Below are 23,008 nucleotides of genomic sequence, written 5' to 3' on the forward strand. Positions count from 1 at the left end.
AGGTTTGTGGCATCCACACTTTACACAAATGTTCCGGGCAACTTTGCTGAATGGAGATCAACAGCAAAAAAATGCAGCTGTTTGGGAGCTGCTGTGGTGTGTGTGTGTGTTCTTAAAAAGTTGTTCTGCCTCCTCGCCTTTTGCTCTTTCACATGCCTTCTCTTTGGAACTTGAGCTCTGGCGATACGGAAACGACAAGAGCAGTCTGAGCGCAAGCAGGAAAAGGGGTTTGGATCCTTGCAAATGTGGATCTCGGGTCTCTGCTTCAAAAGCCGAGGTTGCTTGGGAATTGGCTGACGCTGCAGAAAGCTGAGAACCTCCCTCAGATATTTGCAGACAGAGTAAACACTGGAGAAGCATGGAGCCAGAAGCCATGAGAGAGGGGAGGGAAGGGGGCCTGATGATAGATATCCCGACCAGAATTTCAAAATAATGGGCAGTATTAAACCAAGTGGATTTCTTGTTTGTTCTCCAACATCATGGGGTGCTGTGAATATATATCCAGCAGATGTCTTGTGAATTCAGTTATGTCAGCTGGACTTACAAGATTCACAAGGAGGCTGATTTCCCTGTTAATACATAAATGGATTTTATTATGAATTTTAATTCTGCAAGCTACCTTAGGCCCGTTGATCCTCTATATTAGGCCCATTCACACACTATGCTCAACACTCAGTGTACAAAACAAATACAGAGCTGTACACAGGTACAATCATGCACATGCTATGCTGAACACAGATACAGCAGTACACTTCCTATATGTATCGTGCATTTGAAGGGCCTGTATCCAGGTTCACTTTTAAAGTGAAGACAGGTACAGTAATCCACACAAATACGGTCAATAACCGTAATAAACTTCTACTACGACTACTACAAATACGTGTACGAGAGGACAGACATCTGTACACTTGCACAGCATGATGTCTGAATCAGGTTCTTGTGAACTTGTTCTGATAGCTTGGTGCAATTATTCACTCGTTTGGGAAGGCACTCAGTACATCATGCTTGGAGTGAAGTTGCAAACCTGTGAATAGTCACAAAATTGTTGCCCAAGTTGTTGTGTTAGAGCAACCCAGAAATCATTCTTCTCCCCAGTTCTGGGAGAAAATATGCCTGATTTTTGCAATGGCTCAGATCTGAGGCAGCGGCCAAGGAAAGCTACACCCTGAGTTGATGCCTCAGAGCAGTTAATGGCGCCTGGGTGTCTCAGCACCCTTCTCCTAAATGATGTGGCTTCTGGATATGTCAAACGGAGAAGTTTAATTAGGATACTTCTGGAGTTTGCAAGCTGAAACACAGCAATGGGTTTAAGAGCCTTCTTTACATGCCAGTTTGAAGCAGTGTTTAAAAACTGTGTTCCAGGGAACTTGGGCTTCTTTGGAAGTGTTTATCGGGGGCTTCTCGGGAAGGAGATCAGCCATGTTGACCAATCTTCCTTTCAGGCTAGCTTGTCCATATCCACAGCTTTCCCTCTCCTGCAATGGAGGGCTGGTTGTATTCGAGGCTGAGCTCTCAGTCCCTGTGGGGTGATGGTGACACTCAAGGAGAAGAGAGCTGGTCTCATGGTAGCAAATATGAATTGTCCCTTTTGCTAAGCAGGATACACCCTGGTTTGCATTTTGATGGAAGATGACGTATGTGAGCTCTGCAAAATATTCCCCCCGTAAGAGATGGGGTTGCTCTGGATGCTGAAGGTCCCAGGATCAATCCATGGCAGCATCTCCATGATAGGGCTGGGAGAGACTCCTGCCTGTAACCTTGGGGAAGCCGCTGCTGGTCTGTGTAGAAAATAGTGAACTAGATGGACCAAGGGTCTGACTCAATAGATGGCAGCTTCCTATATTCCTCCTTCCAAAGGGCCATAGAAATGCATTCCGTGGCCTTTTGGAAGGAACTAGGGCTTTTCAGTGGGCGTACCCTTTCATTCATTTTAGTACATTCCCTAGAGCAGGGATTTGGAACCTTGGGTCCCCAGATGCTAGTGGACTTCAACTCCCATAATTCCCAGCCCTAATGGCCTTTGGTTGGGGATAATGGGAATTGGTCCAAAAACATCTGGGGACCCAAGGTTGAGAACCTCTGCCCTAGAGCATCTGCTTTGCAAGCAGACGGTTCCAAGACTGAGAGAGACTCCTGCCTGCAACCTTGGAGAAGCCGATGCCAGTCTGTGTAGTCAATACTGAGCTAGATGGACCAAGGGTCTGACTCTGTAGAAGACAGCTTCCTATGTTCCTAAGAGAAGCTTCACCCAAAACATGCACCAGAACCTTTGTAACATGCTACCTTCTTCAGCAGATATGTCGCCATGGAAAGGATTCACTGAAGATTCCAGGTTTAAAAACCCAGATTTTTCAAAGGGTCCACAAATCACTTTGCGTTCACGATCACACTGTGCCTTCTGCTAAGGATCTAGGAGAGCTGTCATTCCAGGAAGGGATTCAGATTCTCTAATGTGGCTTTTTGGTATCCCGCAACATGTCCTAGGAACACTTGATTAAACCAATTTAAATTAGATTGGTTGAACTGGTTTAAGGCCACCACTGAATAGATGTTTTCCTCACACGGCTGTCTGCGCACACACTCACTCCAAAGCAATATAATCCCACAAATTATCTGTATCGATGTCCTCATTGTTAGTGTCTATTTAGGAGTGCTAAAAAGACACACACATTATCTATATATTTAATTCTCTAAGATGTGCCTGTGGCCAATCCCATGCGTGGCAACTCTCGTGAGAGTTCGGAGAGCTGCCGGATAGCCATGGGTACGCCCAGGAGGAAAGAAAATGGTGGGCTGGCGGGAGGGCGGGGGGAATTTAGATAGTGGTGATGTTTTCCAATATGTCTGTCTATATTTGGATGTGTCCAGCTGCTTAAAGTGATGGAGCCATTTTGCTGTTAATCGTGCCTGAAAGAAAATATTTTTTCTTTTCTTTTCTTTTCTTTTCTAAAGGGAACGGGAGAGATACTATGCTAAATTGAATAGTTGCTCTCCTCTGCTAAAGAGAATATTTATATATATATATGGATGATTATTTTTAAAAAAATTATAGCTGCTCACTTTTAGCCCAATGGGGGGGCCTTAAATGGGTCCAGCTTTTGCCTGAGGGGCTGCTCATTGGTTATATATGGAGCACTTTCCCACCCTGCTTTTCAATAAAGAAGTTCCCAGCGTGGTGTCCACAGCAAGAGCAAGGAGAAGATGGTTCTCTGCCCTCAAGAGGCTCCCAGTCTTGGGAGAAATGCATGGGAGGGGTAGCCCCCGGGCTGAATGGAGACAATTGCTCCTCTCTTCCCAACTATGAGGGTGCCACGGCCCTGTGGCTCCTTCATGTTGGAAAGCGAGCTCCCTGCCCAGGTACCATTGGTGATTTCCAAGCCACAACGAGTCTTTTTTTAAAAAGCAGGACAGGAGAGACTAGGAAAGGCCCAATTGCTGTGCTTGAGGCAAGGTGCAAAAGCTACCAGGCTGGGAAATTTAGGACTGACAAAAAGGACATTGGAACATAGGAAGCTGCCATATACTGAGTCAGACCCTTGGTCCATCTAGCTCAGAATTGTCTTCACAGACTGGCAGCAGCTTCTCCAAGGTTGCAGGCAGGAATCTCTCTCAGCCCTATCTTAGAGATGCCACCAGGGAGGGAACTTGAAACCTAGATGCTCTCCCCAGAGTGGCTCCATCCCCTAAGGGGAATCTCTTCCAGTGCTCACACTTCTAGTGTCCCATTCATATGCAACCAGGGTGTACCCTGCTTAGCTAAGGGGACAAGTCATGCTTGTACCAACTTTTTCACACTGCGCATAATTAATCTCTGGAGTTCTCTGCCACTTGATGTAACGGCCACTAGCTTGGATGGCTTTGAAAGGGGCTTAGACCAATTCATGGAGGACAGGCGTGGATGGCTTTAAGAGTGGTTTGGATAACTTCATGGAGGAGAGGTCTATCAATGGCTACTAGTCGGAGGGCTATAGGCCACCTCCGGCCTCAAAGGCAGGATACCTCTGAGTCCCAGTTGCAGGGGAGCAACAGCAGGAGAGAGCGCATGCACATATCTCTTGCCTGTGGGCTTCTCAGAGGCATCTGGTGGGCCACTGTGTGAAACAGGATGCCGGACTAGATTGGCTTACCTGGGCCTCATCCAGCAGGGCTGTTCTTATATATGTTTTTATGGTGCCGTGCCCTTAGTGGTGCTGTGCCTCATGAAAGGGCCATGCCTGAAGGGGAGACAGCAGCAAGAATCGAGGGAAAGGATGCTGTGCTGTTGTGACTAGAGGCAGTTGTTGTTATATTTATATACTGCCTTTCTTCCTAAAACAGCTGGGTGCCCAACAACAAGATAAACACAATACAATTCAATAAAAACAACACAACAACAAAAGGAACAGCTGGAAATGTAAGGAGCATGGGCGACAGCTCATTGGCCAAAAGCCTAACTAAATGGGTCAGTCTTCACTTCCCTCCTAAAGGCTGAGAGGGAGGGAGCCATGTGGATCTCAACTGAGAGTGAGTTCCACAGAGCTGGGGGCAGTCACCAAGAAGGCCCTGTCCTGTGTGCTCAGCAACGGGCCTCCACAGAGCAGAGCCCTCCCAGCTCACCGAGTCAGGCGGGGCGATTCAGTTGCTCTCCCCTCGCTAAATTTAAGAAATTCACCACTTGCACAGGTGCCTCTTGGACCAGTAGTAGGGGTGTGTCTTCTGGTTAACATATGAAGCTGCCTTCTACGGAGTCGAACCAGTGGCTGACATAATGCTGTGTTACGTTGCCAGAACACTCCACCCCCAGGGGTGCTGTGGTTCCATAAGCAGCCCTGAGCCACTTTAGGAAGGGCGGTGAATAAATAAAATAAATAAAACACTATGGCTAGTCCATGATCCAGGCCCACACATTTTAGCCTGTGGTACCACCTCAGATTCTACCAAAGGCAACCACAGGGCTCTGTGGTCACCAGGAGTTGACACTGACTCATGGGAACATAGGAAGCTGCCATATACTGAGTCAGACCCTTGGTCCATCTAGCTGCGTATCATCTACCCAGACTGGCAGTGGCTTCTCCAAGGTTGCAGGCAGGAATCTCTCCCAGCCCTATCTTGCAGATGCTGCCAGGGAGGGAACTTGGAACCTTCTGCCTACAAGCGTGTGGATGCTCTTCTCAGAGGGACTTCATCCTTTAAGGGGAATATCTTCCCGTGCTCACACATGTGGTCTCCCATTCAAATGCAACCAGGGCGGACCCTGCTTAGCTAAGGGGACAAGTCATGCTTGCTGCCACAAGACCAGCTCTCCTCTCCAATGTGATTTGGTGTGACTCGATGGCAAACTTTACCTTTACCACCTCAGGGGATCAATGCTCATCGTGATTTTTAGCAACATCTACTGCCCCTCCTGCTCCTCCGACATGAAAAATGGGTGATAACATTGCTGCACTTACAGCTTTCTGTGTGTGATCACCCATTCTTTATTCCTACCCCACCAAAATAATTAGGGTAAAATTGCTATCATTTTTGCCCAGAAAAAGATGAATTAGGGTTATGAATAGGGTCACAATAAAGACATAATTGTATTCTCCCCATGGAGCCATTTTGGGAGGAATACATTCCTGCCAATGTTTGTTTCCATCCCTCTGACAATACTGATAAAACGTCGTCGTCTTTGCATTCTGAAAACATGTCGAAGCTTTTCAGATCAGAGCTTCCCCATCTCTGACAACTTTTTTGAAGTCCTTAAAGATGCATCTCTTCACCCAGGCTTTTAATTAAATACCGTTTAATAGTTTTTAACATTTTAAATGGTGGTAACGTTTTACCTTGTTCTGCTGTAATTTGTATTGCTTTGCTGCAAACTGCCCAGAGACGCAAGTTTTGGGCGGTATACAGATTTGTTAAATAAATAATAAATAAAACACCCATGTGACTGTGGCCACTGCAGGAGGCCTGATGGCCAGCTACGACAAAAGCATGAGAACATCTGCAAAGGTGCAAGTCTTCCAAAGCTATTGCCAATTTCCCATCTGTAGGGAAAAGGAAAGATTGTGCTGTCGAGTTGGCATCGGCTCCCGCTGACCACAGCCACGTGATTTTCCTGGTATAATACAGGAGTGGTTTACCATTACCCTCCTCCCACGCAGTATGAAATGATGCCTTTGCCGTTGTCACTGAAGTAAGCATCTGCCTCCAGCACCTTCCTATATTGCTGCTGCCCGATATAGGTGACTACAAATATATATTTACTAGGCATGGTCTGGGAAGCACACCAGTGGGGATTCGAACTAACATCCTCTTGCTCCCTAGGCAAGCTGCTTCCCCTTGTCAAAAACCACAGTGAGCATTCATCCCCCCCCCCCCGCCCCACAGTTGGTACAGACCACCCCAGCTGTCTCATTTACTATCGGAATTAACGGTTGCTCAAGCAATGGGAAAGGCGGTTTCAGAATTAGCAACCTCTAGTTTTGAACAATACTGAGGCTGCTTACAAGTCTGCAGCACCCCAGAGGTGAGCATTACGATGACATAATACTGGGCATCATGTCCTTGGCCACCTTTGGATGTAACATGGAAATGCGGGTCCCACGGGCCCGTGGTTCTATCCCCCTACCCGCTCTCCTGTCCCAATTCGGACGATCAGGGGAGCACTCTGTGTGCAGTCCGTGAGCCTGCAGAGAGGCGGGGGCACTGGCTGCCCGGGCTTCCTTTGTTGAAGGACAGCCCCAGCAGCCAATAGCAGCCAGAGTGAGGGAGGAGCTTCCTCCCTCAACTCCGTTTGCAGGCGGGGGGAAACTGTGGTGCCTGTATTCGGACGTAACGCTGGCACTGCAGAACCAGAAGTCCAGGCGGCAGGCCTCACTACAAACCCAAAGGTACAAAATACTGTTTAGGGAGGGAAACCAAGAGTCCATTTCCTGATGAAACCAGAGATCCCTTCATCTCCACATTTCGTGTTACGTGTGTATATGGCCATTGGCTAGTTTGACTGGCTGCTACTCTCCAGAGCCTCAGGCGCGGAGAGATCTTTCCCACTTTTGCTTCCTAGCCTCCTTTGTCTCTGGAGTTGCTGGAGATGGCATGGGGTTTTCTACATGTTCAGCCTACATCTCCCATCAGACCCATAAAAAGTATCCACAGGAAGGAGTGTTTGGGGCACTCTCTTGCCATTATTTCTAATATTATTATTACTGATATTAATACAATGCTTTCCAACAAAAGTTTCCAAAGCGGTTTACATAGAAAAATAAACACATGAGATGGCTCTGTGTCCCCAAAGGGCTCACAGTCTAAAAAGAAAGATAAGGTAGACATCAAGAATGGCCACTGGAGGGATGCTGTGCTGGGGGTAGAAAGGACCAGTTGCTCCTCCCCTTCTGTATATAAGAGAATCACCACCTTAAAAAGAGAATCACCACCTTCTGCTTTGCTCAGTTAGCAGGGGGACTTTACCACCCACGAATAATATTACATAATTGTGCCTGATGTGAAGAATCCATTCACATGGGACTCTCCTCTCCTCCATCCTCCTCCTCCTCCTCCATCCTCCTCCTCATCCTCATCACTTTCTTGGCAGAGAGCTAACTGGGAGCCCTCTTTTCCTCTGTTCTCTTCTGTAAACATGTTTATTATGATGTTTCACGGTCATGAGTATTTATTATTGACGTTCTGCCACTCATTGGTGGTGGAGAGTCACATGATAGTGCCTCAAGCTAAGCATGTTCCAAAGGGATCTTGGAACAGCTGTTTCTAGAGCAGATGGCAGGCCAAGTCGGCTTGCAATTCCATTTGGATTTTTAATGTGTGTGGACTCAGTTAACTCTCTCTCTGTCAGCTATAGTGAATACCCCACCCACCCCACATCTTTAAGTCAGGTTGGGGCTAGATAAATTCAGACTGAGTCCTTAAGCAAAAGGTGAAGTCACAGTACTGACGTCAAGAAATGTTACTATCCTAAATATCTCCATCACATCACAGGGACTAGGGGTTCCCAATCTTCTTTCTGGGTGGCAACCCTTTGGATATCTGAAGACGTCTCTCATTGTCATATCCCCACTTAATAGTTTCCTCTTTTCCAGGCTAAACATTCCCAGCTCATAACATAAGAACAACTCTGCTGGATCAGGCCCTAGAAAGCCCGTCCTATCCAGCATCTCGTTTCCCACAGTGGCCCACCAGATGCCTCTGAGAAGCCCACAGACAAGTGTTGAGGGCCCGTCCTCTCTCCTGCTGTTGCTTCCCTGCAACTGGGATTCAGAGGCATCTTGTCTCGGAGGCTGGAGGCCCCTTCAGCCCTTCCTTATATGGCCTGTTTCCCAGCCCTGTTCCATCTTGGTTGCCCTCTTCTGAACCCATTCCAGTTCAGTTGGATCCTCTTGAATTATTTGGACCATCTACTTCTCGTCCTTCCGTTATTAACCCCAAACTACAATGCATGCAGATGATTTCATTGTACTTAGGACTTCTAGGTCAGTTAATGGCACTGATAACTCTTGCCTCTTTTCACTCCGGCTAGCTATTTTTATAATCTGACATGTCCAGCCCATTGGAGACCCTTCACCTGAGCGCGTTCTAATGTTTCCCCATCAGCTTGGTTGGAAGGGTGATATAAAAAGATACCCTATCAGTTATAGGCTATCACCTGCACAAGTGTTCTTTCTTGTGGATCAGATGAAGTTGGAAATTTGGCTCATATTTTACTCTATTGTAAATTTTATAGTATTCCACTTAGCAAATTGATTTTACCCCTTCTAGAGAACTTACAGCCACCTAAAGGCATAGCAGGGAAATGAGTTGCCTAGCAAGCCAGAGGTTGCCGGTTCGAATCCCCGCTGGTCTGTTTCCCAGACTATGGGAAACCCCTCTATCGGGCAGCAGCGATATAGGAAGATGCTGAAAGGCATCCTCTCACACTGTGTGGGAGATGGCAATGGTAAACCGCTCCTGTATCCTACCAAAGACAACCACAGGGCTCTGTGGGCGCCCAGAGTCGACACTGACTCGACGGCACAACTTTACCTGTAGAGAACTTACAGGGAAGACCAATGGATTTTTAGGTAACCCGCCTTCTTGCAGATAAGGCTCTCTGTGTTGCCAAATTTTGTGCCATTGCATACAAGATTCGCCAAGTAATGGCAAACGTTTCCCCCTATCAGTTTGGTAAGGCTGTGCTCCCAGTTTGGGTAAACTTTTTTTATCTAAATGCAACCGTGACAACCGACAGACAAGCTGTGCCAACTATACTGAATGTAAATATTGTACTGGAATGCGGAAATCTGGTCAAGTACCACGATAACGATAGTCACTCGCTTGCCTCTCCAATTCCAGATCGCCATGGCCAGCTTGAGGCGTGTGCTTCGAATAACCTCTTCTTTCCAGCCCTCATCTTCTGGAGGAAGCATCCGATTCTTCAGTGCCGTGACAAGCCCGACGGCAGAAAAGGATGTCCCTTACCAGAAGACCCTGAAAGAAGACAGCCCCCAAGGCAAGGGGCCCACCAAACCGCTGCCCACATCTGCAGACGTGGTGGTGGTGGGCGGAGGCAGCCTTGGATGCCAAACTGTCTACCACCTTGCCAAGATGGGAGTGACTAACGTCGTTCTGCTGGAGAGAGACCGCTTGACCTCAGGGACCACTTGGCACACAGCAGGTAAAGGAATGCAGCAGCTATGAGAGCAGGTACATTGAGGGGACTCTTAAATCTGGCTTGTGGGGACTGTGTGGCATCAGTAACCGCTTCCCCTCCCCTGCTCCTGGAGTCAGAGCCAGAGCGTCTCGAAGAAAGCTGCTGTGGATGCCCTAGGAATCTGCATTCATTTCCAGTCCTGGAGATTGTAATGGCCTGATATTTATTTGTTCATAGTCCCTCTAATATTTCTTTTAATAGAGGGACATCTACCTTCTATCTAGGTCTGGTGGCAGACATTAGTTTAGAGATTAGAGAGCCAGCGTGGTGTAGTGGTTAGAGTGCTGGACTAGGACCGGGGAGACCCGAGTTCAAATCCCCACTCAGCCATGAAAGTCACTGGGTGACTCTGGGCCAGTCACTTCTCTCTCAGCCTAATCTACTTCACAGGGTTGTTGTGAGGAGAAACTGAAGTATGTCGTACACCGCTCTGGGCTCCTTGGAGGAAGAGTGGGATATAAAATGTAAAAATAATAAATAATATCAGCCATCTCCAGCCTCAGAGGCATGGTGCCTCTCAATACCACGCTTGTGTTTCATGCTTGTGTTTTAATTTAATTTTTTTTAAAAAAAGATCAGATTTGTGTTTATATTTTCTAGCTCAATATTTTAATGTGTCTTTTTAAAAATCTTGTTTTAAAATTTTATTGTGAGCCCAGCCGCCTTGGGATTTTCTTAATGAAAGGCAGGGTGTAAATTTAACAATAAATAAAAATAAAATAAATAAATATCAGTTGCAGGGGAGCAACAGCAAGAGAGAGGGCATGTCCTCACCTCATGCCTGTGGGCTTCTTGGAGGCATCTTGTGGGCCACTACGGGAAGCAGGTTGCCAGACTGGATGGACCTTGGGCCTGATCCAGCAGGGCTGTTCTTGTGTATGTTCTCGTCCTGTCTCTTCCCCTGCTCCAGGTCTCTTGTGGCAACTTCGTCCAAGCGATGTGGAGGTTGAGCTATTGGCCCATACCCGTGACGTGGTTAGCCAGGAGCTGGAGCAGGAGACAGGCCTCCACACAGGATGGATTCAAAACGGAGGCCTCTTCATTGCTTCCAACAAGCAAAGACTGGACGAATACAAGAGGCTTATGTCGGTGAGTATGGGTCGTGATTTCCCGGCCTGGTTCGTGCATGGGTCGTCTTCTGCCTTGAGGAGATCGAAGGTCTCTTTCGCTGGTCTTCCCGTCCATCACTTCGGTGGTCTTATCTCTCTTCGAAACTCTGCTGACAAAATCACTCGCTGCATTTGTCATTGCAGTCAAGGGATAATAATAAAAATAATAAGCTTTATTCATTAGCCACTCCATAACAAATTGTTCTCCGGTTGGCTCAGAACACAGCATTAAAACATGCAATAAAGACACGGAGCACATTAAATCATAACAGACCGAAAGTGGGTGGGGGATACAAAATACAATACAAGCTATTTAAAGCCTCTTTTAAAATCAGTTGAAAATCAAATTTGAAAATCGACATTTAAAAAGCCCGAGTGAACAAGAAGGTCTTCACCTGGATGCCCTTTCCTGCATCCAGTAAAATACCTGATCCTACCTGTAAAGCTCTCTGTGGGCTTGCTCCCACCCTGCCTTTCTGCCCTCATTTCCTGTCTGGTATATAACACAATTCCAACCCAAGGGTCCATCTAGATCAATATTGTCTGCACAGACTGGCAGCGGCTTCTCCAAGGTTGCAGGCAGGAGTCTCTCTCAGCCCTGTCTTGGAGACGCTGCCAGGGAGGGAACTGGGGACCTTCTGCTCTAAGTGCACACTCAGTTCTTCCTTGCTGGAGGACTTCAAACAGAGGCTGGATCTTTGGGGGATGCTGTTGCTCTGGATGTCGTACCTTGAGCTGGGTGGATTAGGTTGCCTCCAGTCCCTTCCAACTCTATTATCCATGCAGGGTACTGATCAGACCTGGTGCTTTTTCGCCGTTGCCCTAATTGAGTGTGTGCCACGGAATGTGCCTAGTGCCTTCTTGCATTTCAGGGGAAGCTAATTGATGGAACCTCATATTCCAAATAACCCCAGGGCCCCCAGAATACAGTTGAAAAGCACTCTTCAACGCCATCCTGATATACTGTTTGTCCTCTTGAACCTTTTTCGCAGCTAGGTAAAGTCTATGGTGTTGAATCGTATGTCCTGTCGCCGGGGGAAACCAAGGACCTGTATCCCTTAATGAATGTGGATGACCTCTATGGTACACTCTATGTCCCCAAGGATGGCACCATGGACCCCGCGGGAACCTGTACAACCCTCGCCAGGGCAGCCAGCACCCGCGGGGCTCTGGTAATGGACATTGGCATGCTTGAAAGGGTGCTGGGGAATTTGCCGCTGTGACCCGAATCGGATGCACATTGGGAAACTCCAGTGGGAGCCTGGGAAACCAGAACTTACCGTGACGGTGCACTGTACCTCTATGCTTGCACAAACGAATGTGCAATCATGGGATACAAGTGTTCATGGTGACAATTCATCATTTGGATTATTTGAAGGCCGAGTTGAAAGTTCGCAGCAACTTCCTTTTAACTTCAATTTGCGGAGAGATGTGCAAAAAGAGTCGACTGATTCGTTTTGAATTCGAATCAAATTAGAATTGATTTGTCTCGAAGCTGCTTGCACAGAATGAGATTCATTTGGATTGATTTGAATTGATCTGAACTTGAATCAAATTCGCTTGAATCCGATTACAATTCACCTGGATTCAAATGGATTCAAACGAATCCCATTCTGTGCAAACAGATTTAAGTCGAATCAATTCTAATTCAATTCTAATTCTAATCAATTCAATCGGATTTTTTGCACATCCCTACATAGGGGGATGAAAGGGTCTCTGGAACACCCCCGGGTCACCTTCCTTCATGGACACTGCCACCTATTTCGTGACACCCCCGTAACTCCCAGCAAGGCTGCCATTATTTCTCCCACAAATCCTAAGAGGGCCGGAAGCACTGCCCTCACTCTGTCCGGCTTCAGGACAAAAACAAAGATGACGACCAGCCACCCGGAGTCTCGGAAATGCCTTTGCGCTGGCCGTCAGTTTTCTGAGACTCTGTCCCTTCAGAAATAGCCAAAACGACCCTTCATGATCGCAGTGCAATGGCAAAATCGGCAGGGCCCATTTTAGCTCAGTCCTATTTCCTCCTTGCAAGGAGAGTCGCATCCAAGGATGTGCCAGATATCACTGAGTCCTTTTAAGATTTTCTTCCTAGACAGGAAGATGTTCTTCCTCCCGTGATGAACTGGGTGGTGTGGGCCATGCTCTGAACAAATTGATCTGGATTAGTGGTATGTCCTCATTTTAAAAAGGGTGTCCATACATCCGCTACCTCTCACCTGAGGATCAGAAAGTGGTCACCTTATAAACTTAGCTGTTTTAGCAACTTTTGAAAAAAACACCTGTTTTTATCCGGCTTTTAGTTTATGGTGTTTAAAAGTTTTATCAGTTGTACTTTTAATTTGTGTTGACCTGCTGCTTTAGGTTTCAGTTGTTGTTGGATTGAAATTGTGAACCGCCCTGAGATTTTAGATAGGGAGTTTTAAAAATACAGTTGTCCCTCACCAGCCATGGGGGTTCCATTCCAGGCAGCGCTCACAGTTGGCGGATTTGCAGTTGGGAAGCAATAGGGAATAATTGGAAATGGGGTTAGGGGAATCGTGGTCACGAAACGACCAAAAAATACAGTGAAAAACGGGGGAAACTGCCCTCTGACCCCCGGAATTGACCCCCTGACTCCGAACCCCCCCCAAATAAAATTTTAAAAAAAACTCGCCAAACCACAGATACTTGGGTTGCAGTTGGTGAGAGTGGTCACAATTTCCCAGTCACAGATACTCAAATCCACAGTGGGGAAAACCACGATTGGCAAGGGACGACTGTGCGATAAATAAATAAAATAAACCTATAAACGTGCAGCAGTTCATTCCCCCCACCTGTCTTTCCTAGGTGATTGAGAACTGCCCTGTGACTGGAATTGAGGTTAAAACGGATGACCTGGGTGTCCGAAGAATAGCCGCTGTGGTGACAAATCATGGGACCATCCAGACACCTTGTGTGGTGAACTGTGCAGGTAGGACAGCCTACCCCCTTCCCCATCAAAAAAGTTGGTTGGCCTGACCATTGCTTTAGGCTGGCTTACAGAATCCAGATTGGGAGGATATTCTCTCCTGGGGGATATCTTCAGCTGACTACCCGACTCTGCACAAGAGAGGAATTCTGGGGTATTTTCAGCATCGCTCCATTACGGTGGTTGATGCATTATGTTGGTTGATTATTTAACAAATTTCTATACCATCCAAAACCTAGCTCTCCAAGCAATTTCTATAGCAGTTTCTGCACTAAACAGGGGCTTCTCCCCTCACTAAGGCTCTGACAGGAAAAAGAAATTGGCAAAATTAACTCTTTTTAAGGCAGGGAACTCCCTTGGGTGCCCCAGTATTGCTGGTCTGCAATTCCCATCACAGCTTTACGGAGTCCATGGGTGGGTTCAGACATCATGCAGGAATGTCTTTAAATGTAGGTTCATGTTCTACTTCTACTTCTGACTGAGGCAGGAACAAACAAATCTTGGTTTATTTTAATCAACTTCCTTGAAATAAACTGAGATCTGAGACCTGCTTCAAACATTGTGTTCACACCTTGGTTAATGTCAGGTTCAGGTAACGGTAAAGTGTGTCGTTGAGTTAGTGTCGATTCCTGGCTCCCACAGAGCCCTGTGGTTGTCTTTGGTAGAATACAGGATGGGTTGACCATTGCCTCCTCCCATGAAAAATGAGATGTTGCCTTTCAGCATCTTCTTATATTGCTGCTGCCTCATATAGGTGCTTCCCATAGTCTGGGAAACATCCCAGCGGGGGTTTGAACTGGCAACCTCTGGTTTGCTAGTCAAGTCATTTCCCCACTGTGCCATAGGTTCAGAGTAACCTCTATTTTGCAGACCAATGGGATCGAAGGTCTGTCCAGATTCAGTGATTGTCCGGAAAATTGAGGCATATCGCAGATGGTTACAAAAATTGCTAAAATAAATGAAAATGAGTTTTCACCACCCCAAACCTGCAGCTTTTGAGATATGAGAAGTGATGGATGGAAAAAGAAAACTGTATTCTACCACACAAACACTCTTTGGAACCTGGAAAGTGATTTTTCTGCATGATGTTGCACAGTATATGCCCAGGATGGCAGTCGAGAGCAGAATGAGGGAGCAAAACGGCCATTTAATTGTGTTAATGTTTTAATGGTTGTTTTATAGATTGTAAACCGCCCAGAGCTTTGCATATGGGGAATATAGAAATGTGCTAAGTAAGTAAATTCTGGTTCCACAAATGCTGCCAGGAAAATTCAAAACCTGGAATATCAGGGTTTGGAAAACCAAAGCTTCTTTGTAAGTTGGTTGCAATAAAGCAGGATCATTTGGTTCGAATGCCATGACAAACCTTGGTTTGTTCAACAAACCGAAATTTGTTATCACATGCAAACCAAACAATTCTGGCTTATTGTAACCAACTTGGTTCCTAACCGCCATCAAAATTCCATTGAGGCTCATGCAGACAGGCGACGGGGAGTGTGTGTTCCCAGGTCTAGGAGATGTTGTGCGGGGCCAACACAACCATGGTTCTGTCTGATGTCCGGACTGCCCAGTTGCCAGCAAACCCTTAGAAGGCCTTTCTGCTCTCCATGGCCACTCAACAGTCGGTCTTCCTTCTCCCACAGGTGTGTGGGCCCAAGCTCTGGGGAAGATGGCTGGCGTCAACGTGCCTCTGGTGGCAATGCATCACGCCTACGTTGTGACGGAGAGGATCGAAGGGATTCAGGTCGGCACTGTGGGCATGCTTGGGGGATGGGGAGGCTTTTCAGAAGAGAGCTGGTCTGGTGGTAGCAAGCAGGACTTGCCCCCTTAGCTAAGCAGGGTCCATCCTGGTTGCATTTGAATGGGAGACTCGAAGTGTGAGCACTGGAAGAGATTCCCCTCAGGGGGTGGAGCCGATCTGGGAAGAGCATCTAGATCCCAAGTTCCCTCCCTGGCAGCCTCTCCAAGATAGGGCTGAGAGAGACTCCTGCCTGCAACCTTGGAGAAGCCGCTGCCAGTCTGTGAAGACAATCCTGAGCCAGATAGACCAAGGGTCTGACTCAGTGAGGGGAGTCTTACGATCAGTGAGACCCACCATAAGGGGGTTTGCGGGGAGAGCCGGAACAGAGAAATTGTTTGTACAGAGGAATAATAAATAAATGAGATGGCTCCCTGTCCCCAAAGAGCCCACAATCGGAGAAGAAACACAAGAGAGACACCAGCAACAGACACTGGAGGGATGCTGTGCTGGGGGTGGAGAGGGCCAGTTGCTCTCCCCCTGCGCAATAAAGACAACCAACCTGTACAACCTGTCAGACAACCAACCCTGTCATGTTTGGGTCGGGATGGGGAGCATGTCCCCCCACCCCCCACCCCCCACAGTCTTGACTTTTTTCTCTCTGGGTATTTTTAGAACATGCCAAACGTTCGCGATCACGATGCATCGGTTTATCTGCGTCTCCAAGGCGATGCCCTTTCTGTGGGCGGATATGAGTCAAATCCAATCTTCTGGGAGGAGGTGAGCAGTGTTCCTAAAGGAACTTTAAAAAAAAAGCCTTTTGTTGGAAGGGTGGCGGAGTGGGGGGAGATTTGTTTTGAACAATATACTTAAGATGAGCTCAAAACATAGGGGTCCGTTGGAGAGCCCAGAAATCAAAACCCATTCGAAATTAAGATGTTGTCAGGTAATTTCTTTATCAAGCTTTCAACAGCAAAGTTCCTCAAACATAAGCTGAACCAGCATCTGTCAGGAAAGTTGCAGCGCACTCCTGGGGGCTAGACTAGATGACCTCCAAGGTCACTTCCAGCTCTCTCTGATTCCAGCTCATTTTCTCTCGCTCCCGAGGGCAGGACTAGGGCCAGTGGGTGAAAATTACAAGGAAATTGTCTGAGGCTCGACGTTAAGAGGAAGCTCCGTATCATATAGACTGTTGGGCAGTGGAACAGTCTGCCTCATGAAGGTGGGGAGTTCTCCTTTGCTGGTGGAAAAACAGGGTAGCCATGATAAAAATAAGATACATAAAATATAAAATGAAGCCAAAGATGGCCGATAGTAGGCTGGCCAGGCCTAGTATGAATATTACTCATATGCATATCTGCTTGCCTGCCTGCGCATGATCCATGGAGCTTCAGGCCTTCATCTGGCTCTAGCCAACTCCTCCAACCCAGGCTCTATTAGGGACATCGGAAGCTGCCACATACTCAGTCATGCCCTTGGTCCATCTAGCTCAGGCAGGAGATGCTCTCTCTCAGCCCTATCCTGGAGATGCTTCCAGGGAGGGAACTTGGGACCAGACACTTGTGGGTACTTCATCCGTGCCAACCATGACGTGTGTCTAGTGCTGCACACACTCACTGGTTTAGTTGGTAGATTAACCAACTAAAGCTTTAGTTGATTAATTGAGGGGAGCAATTTTAACTGGTGAGGCTGGAAGTTAAGGATGCTTAGGTTTGATTCTGAGTCTGCTGTGCTTTAGGTGTGGTATGAATGGAAACAGACCTGATGTATTGATGTAAAGCATTTTAATCTTGGCTTTCCATTTAAAAGCTTTCAAGGCAGCTAAAATGCAATCAGTAATCTAAACGGGTAATAGACACCCGACTGCGGTATTTGCGAGGGGAGGAAATAGTCAGAAAAAGGGTTAAACCCGCGGGTTGGGGGTGGCCATTTTGACTTTGAAAGCCATTTTGTGGCTCCTTTAAAAAAACTGGGGGAGGGGGACACACACAAGATTTTTGGTGAGCTTTTTCCTTGTGGCGGCTATCCTTGGACTCCTTAAGTAGGAGGGCACTTTATTTGGCCCATTTTGTCATTTGGGGGCGATTTTGGGTGGTGTGGGAACCTAACCCCCCATTTACATTCATTTTAACGCCCCATTATTCGTGGATTCCTTATCCGTGGCCCCCTCCACAGAATGGAACCCTCGCGAATAATGGTGTTCTCTTGTAATATAAACATCAAAAAATAAAGCAATGATGATTCCTGTAGAAAAAGAACTGCCAGCAGCAAAAAATAAAAATAAAAAGATGAGTTCAAAAAGGTTTCTTCACCTTGCATCACAAAAACTGTCAAGAGAAGATATTCCCCACCAAGGTGCCACCACTTAAAAGGTCCTGCATCTAATACAGCCTCAGTTGACTTCCCCTCTTCCCTTTGCAGGTATCCGCCACCTTTTCCTTTGGCCTCTTCGATCTGGACTGGGATGTGTTCACACAGCATATCGAAGGTGCTGTCAACCGAGTCCCGGTGCTGGAGAAAACGGGGATTAAATCCACAGTCTGTGGCCCAGGTGAAAACCAACAGAGCCTTGTGAGGGATGTCCCCTAAAAATCTGTCACACTGTCACAGTCTCATGTTCACTTCACGCAGTGGTGGTCTCTCCTTCCCTGGAGATTTTCAGACAGGCTGGAGAGATTCCTGGACTGAGTGGTGGGCTGGACTCAAAGACCCTCGGGGTCCCTTGCCACTCTGATTCTATTGTTTTGCAAGCTGCAGTGAAAATTCGCTGGGGTGTAGAATTGCCACACTCTCTCTTTCTCTCCCACTGATGCAGCCACTTACAGCTTCCAGCCCTAAGGACAATGGGATTAGAATGGATAAAATGACCCTTGTTGTGGGATAGGTGGTATAACACAAAAGGCCCACCCAGCCCAGCTGACTTGAGTAACCTTGGCAAAAAAAAGAGAGGGGTGCCTTGACTGACAATTCCTGGAGGTGGCACCAGAGATCCAGTTCAGACCTGTTTTCAGGGACTCGGGCTGCCTGTTTTCTTAGACATGCTGCTGGTATAAATGGATGCCAAGTTCAATGGCTATAAGCAAATACCAGCCTGTTTATATCAAAGTGCGTGGCATTCTGCAGCATAAGCAAACCAAAAAGGTCCGGAGAGCTGGTCTTGTGGTAGCAAGCATGAACTGCCCCCTTTGCTAAGCAGGGTCCACCCTGGTTTGCATTTGAATGGTACACTACATGTGTTCGCTCTGTAATATATCCCTCTTAGGAGATGGGGCCGCTCTGGGAAGAGCACCTGTGTGCTTGCATGCAGAAGGTCCCAAGTCCCCTCCCTGGCAGCATCTCCAAGATAGGGCTGGAAGAGACTCCTGCCTGCAACCTTGGAGAAGCTGCTGTCAGTCTGGGTAGACAATGCTGAGCTAGATGGACTAAGGGTCTGACTCAGTATAAGTCTGCTTCCTATGTTCCTATGTTGCCCCAAGGAGCTTACTAGTATGCATATTTATATACTGCTTTTCAGCAGGAGTCCTCAAAGCGGTTCACACAGAAAAATAAGATGATTCCCTGTCCCAAAGGGCTCACAGTCTAAAAAGAAAGACAAGGGAGACACTCACTGGAGGGATGCTGTGCTGGGTTGGACAGGGCCAGTTGCTCTCCCCCTGCTAAAGGAAAGAGAACTAGCAAACCATTCTCAGTTAGGAACTAGCAAACCAAAGACTGACTGACTGACTGTGGGGAAGTGGGGGGGGGGGAAGGAGGAGAGGGGCAAGAATGGGGAAGCCATTTCCTAGGTCAGTGGTGGCACTGGAGAATATGAAACACAGCAGATTTTGAAAACGTGCTCTTGGGTCTGTCCAAAATTAATCTGCAAAACCCAACAAACCCCCGTGTAATTTAAAAGGCTTTATTTTGATTACTTCTGCTATTATATTATAAACAAATATGTAGGTGATCCCGAGGAATAATCTAGGTTTGAAGGGAAATGGGGTGTGTGCAGTTTTTATTACGTTTGCTCTAGGGAGTGCTGCAAAAGTGGCAGGAAGTGTTCGTCCTTTCAGGAAGCACCGGCCTCACTCTGAATATGCTTCATGGGCTTCATTTGTTCCTTTGACCAATCCAGAAAGCCCTGCCCTCAACTCTAAATCAACTCCATTTGTCCTTGCTAACATCAGCACTTAGATGTAACCATGCGCTGATTGGCTATGTAGCATTGTGACATCATCACATTCTCTGCATGATCCCTGACTGGCTGGAATTGACAGCTGATGCTATATGCCCCCCCCCACCCATTCCCCTTCCCATTAGCAGGTGGTGAAAATGGGGGTCATTTGTTGATTCAGAGGGGGGGATTTTGCAAAGTTCAGGGTAGGGATGTGCAAATTGATTTTAGAGTCAATTTGATTTTAGATTCAACTCGAATCTGGGTGATACGAGTGATTTGAATTTAAATTCAAACACCCCTTAAAATGGCGATTAGATTTAAATTGAATTTTTGAAATCAAATTGAGGACTATTTGGCACTTTTTAAAAACCATTCAGGCCCCCTGATTGGTTTTTGGAAAGGCACTAAAACAGGCTTGAGTTGATACAAATTCGAAACGAATTTTTGAATTTGATTCAAAATTGAATCAAAAAATTTGATGCATGCACATTCCTAGTTCAGGGGGACTTACAGGACAAGATAGTGATAAATGAATAATAGAACTTGCCATAGGAAGGGGCCTTGGAAGTCATCTAGTTTGGTCTTTCACTCTCTCTTTCGGTTGCTGGGGTATTAAGGATCCACCAACCAGACCTTTTTGGTGGAAAATTTCAACTCAGGGTCAAATCCTAGAGTTTTCCGGCAGGGGGATTTTGGGTTCAAGTCCCGCCAGCTTGGGGTAGGAAGGCGACGAAACATAATTCCAAAGCATGCCCCCCGTTGTGACATGAGAATACAACCAGTGATCTCAGTCAGCATTCGTCTTTGTAACGTGGCTCTCTTTTTAGTCGAAATAGTTTTGAGGAAGCCTTGCTTCGCCTGAGGGCATGTGGTAGCACCGTTGCACGGAAGGAAACTAGGCCGCGTCTCCTGCCCTCACGCAGATCAAACATGACACTTACAAAGGTCTTGGGAAGGGTAGCTGGATTCATTGGTGGTGTATCTGGTGGTCTCTTCCCGTCATGTACTTGTGGTTTTCGGTGCATCTGACATGCTAAGGATCCTCTCTAAAGCATTGGGGATAGTTCTGCTTCCATCGGCTGCAACGTCAGGTTGAACGCCTGCTGGTTTTGCGTGATGGAAGCAAGCACACGACGAGGCCCTCTCCAGTTGGTTTGGGGTAGTATAAATTGTGGAGGGCCGAAGTAACGTGCATGGGCCATTTTGTCGCCCACTCCTTTTGGAGCTCACGGATCATGTTCGAGAATACCTTGGCTTACGGCCCATTTGACTCACGAGTATACCCCTTAGGTTCTGGCAACCCTTTGCCACCACAAGTCTTTAGCAAAGATATAGGTGTTTGTTTGTCCCCCACCCAGCCCTGCATTTAGAGCAATGGGCTGGGCCTTGGAAAGCCCTCGGGGTTTGTGTGTGTCTGTGTTCTGAAGGCACACTTCACAATCCCAGGTGGTTTTCAAAGTGAAGCAGGAATGGTGGTAGTCCACACATAAATGGAGATGATCGGAGGGATCGCTTCTTTTCCTCCCCATCTTTTCCTTGCTTCACAGACCGTTATGGGAGTGAGGGGCATCTAGGTCCTTGCCGTAGCCTCCCTGTCTCTCCCAACTGCCTCTCCTCCTCGCCCTGCCTCGGGTGCACAGAGGTCTTGGGTAGGGGTGTGCACGGAACTGGCTGGTCTGGTTCAGTTCAAGTCTGAACCAGAATGGAACCAGACTGAGCCAGTTTGGTCTGGCCCCCCCCCCAGCCTCCCCCCCCGATCGGTTCATCAGCAGGGGTTCGCAAACAAAGATTTTCATGGAGTGGTTTTTGGGGGTGGTTCGGCTCGACCCCGAGTCTTCAAACCAAACCAATTCAACTTCAAACCGGTTCGGTTCTACCACAAGACCAGCTCTCCTCTCCTTCACTCTGAGCTGAGCTCCCCTCTGAGTTCAAGTAGAACTCAGCTGGGATCCACAGAGGGTGCCACCACCCAAGGATGATGTCAGAGAGGAGAGCTGGTCTTGTGGTAGCAAGCATGACTTGTCCCCTTAGTTAAGCAGGGCCCGTCCTGGTTACATATGAATGAGAGACTCCATGTGTGAGCACTGTAAGATATTCCCCTGAGAGAGACCCTGAGCGTGCTGAGAGAGACTCCTGCCTGCAATCTCGGAGAAGCCACTGCCAATCTGTGTAGACAATCCTGAGCTAGATGGACCTATGGTCTGACTCAGGATATGGCAGCTTCGTATGTTTCTATGCTGGTGCTATAAGGGATAGTTTCTGTAACAGGGCAGTGTTACATCATGTAACTTACACATTTTTAAGAGAAGAGAGCTGGCCTTGTGATAGCAAGCATGATAGCTAAGCAGGGTCTGCTCTGGTTGTATATGAATGGGAGACTTGATTTGTGAGCACTGCAAGATATTCCCCTGAGGGGATGGAGCTGCAACTCTGGGAAAAGCGTCTAGGTTCCAAATTCCCTCCCTGGCAGCATCTCCAAGATAGGGCTGAGAGATGGCAGCTTCCTATGATGGAAGGACAGATCTCCAAGGGGGCCAAAGGAGGTCTTGGAGCTCTTTTTCGCCTTGCGGTTTCCGCTGCCCCTTTACTAATTTGATTGACGGCCTTATCTGGAAAGCAAGCCAGCCGCAAAAAATCATTACTGTAAAGAGGCCCTGAACGTGAGTTCATCTGAACTCCATTAGGCTAATAAATGATATTTTCTCCCTGAAATGTATGAAACATTACTAGCAGTAGCTGAATTGATTTGGGGGGGGGAGACTCCTTTGCCCTATTAATAATAATAAAAGAAATATTCGCTGCAGGAAGAATGTGCGATGGTAATTTCTTGGAATGCGTGGGTTTAAGTGCGAGAAAGATGACTGTTTTGAAATAATGATGTTGCAGGCATGAAGAGCCCCTTAAGTATTTTCAGCTCAATTAGGGGAGTTTTTTTAGCCAAGGATTCTCAAGGAGAGTTTCTCTTTGTTCCAGTTCACCTTGTGCTGTTTCAGAGATAATTGGACCTGCACTTGAGAGCGCAGGGCAGGGAAGGTTGAAGGCATTTGGAGGCTGAAATGGCGAGAGACAACCTGTGCCACGATTGAGAGGGGAATTCCCTTGTGCAAGCCCCATGGGCAGGGGTGTAGCGACCGTTGAGCATAGGGGGACAATTGTCCTCAGGCCCCAAAGGGTCTGACGGCCTCCCCAAGGCTCCCCTTTAGCCAGGGCACCAGTGTTCCCTCTAACAGGGATTCCCAGATGTTGGCGACTACAACTCCCAGGATCCCCAGCTGCAATGGCTTTTGCTTGGGAATTATGGGAATTGTAGTCAACATCTGGGAGCCCCTGTTGGAGGGAACATTACAGGGGACTCCAAGGCCCGAGGGCGAAGAACACCCCTCTGCTCTCC

General features: G+C 47.3%; 1 protein-coding gene across 2 annotated transcripts in view; it reads left to right on the plus strand.

The window, feature by feature from the left end:
- SARDH (sarcosine dehydrogenase) overlaps positions 1 to 23,008 on the plus strand; it is an 81,907-nt gene that overhangs the window by 3,488 nt on the left and 55,411 nt on the right. For both annotated transcript variants that reach the window (XM_053281704.1, XM_053281705.1), the window contains exons 3-9: positions 9,307 to 9,628; positions 10,575 to 10,753; positions 11,766 to 11,945; positions 13,603 to 13,726; positions 15,367 to 15,467; positions 16,137 to 16,241; positions 17,883 to 18,012. In XM_053281704.1, the coding sequence (XP_053137679.1) occupies positions 9,313 to 9,628; positions 10,575 to 10,753; positions 11,766 to 11,945; positions 13,603 to 13,726; positions 15,367 to 15,467; positions 16,137 to 16,241; positions 17,883 to 18,012 (1,135 nt within the window). In that variant the 5' untranslated portion in view covers positions 9,307 to 9,312. The remainder of the gene's footprint in view (positions 1 to 9,306; positions 9,629 to 10,574; positions 10,754 to 11,765; positions 11,946 to 13,602; positions 13,727 to 15,366; positions 15,468 to 16,136; positions 16,242 to 17,882; positions 18,013 to 23,008) is intronic.

Source organism: Hemicordylus capensis, chromosome 17 (assembly GCF_027244095.1).
Source record: "Hemicordylus capensis ecotype Gifberg chromosome 17, rHemCap1.1.pri, whole genome shotgun sequence".
NCBI lineage: Eukaryota > Metazoa > Chordata > Lepidosauria > Squamata > Cordylidae > Hemicordylus > Hemicordylus capensis.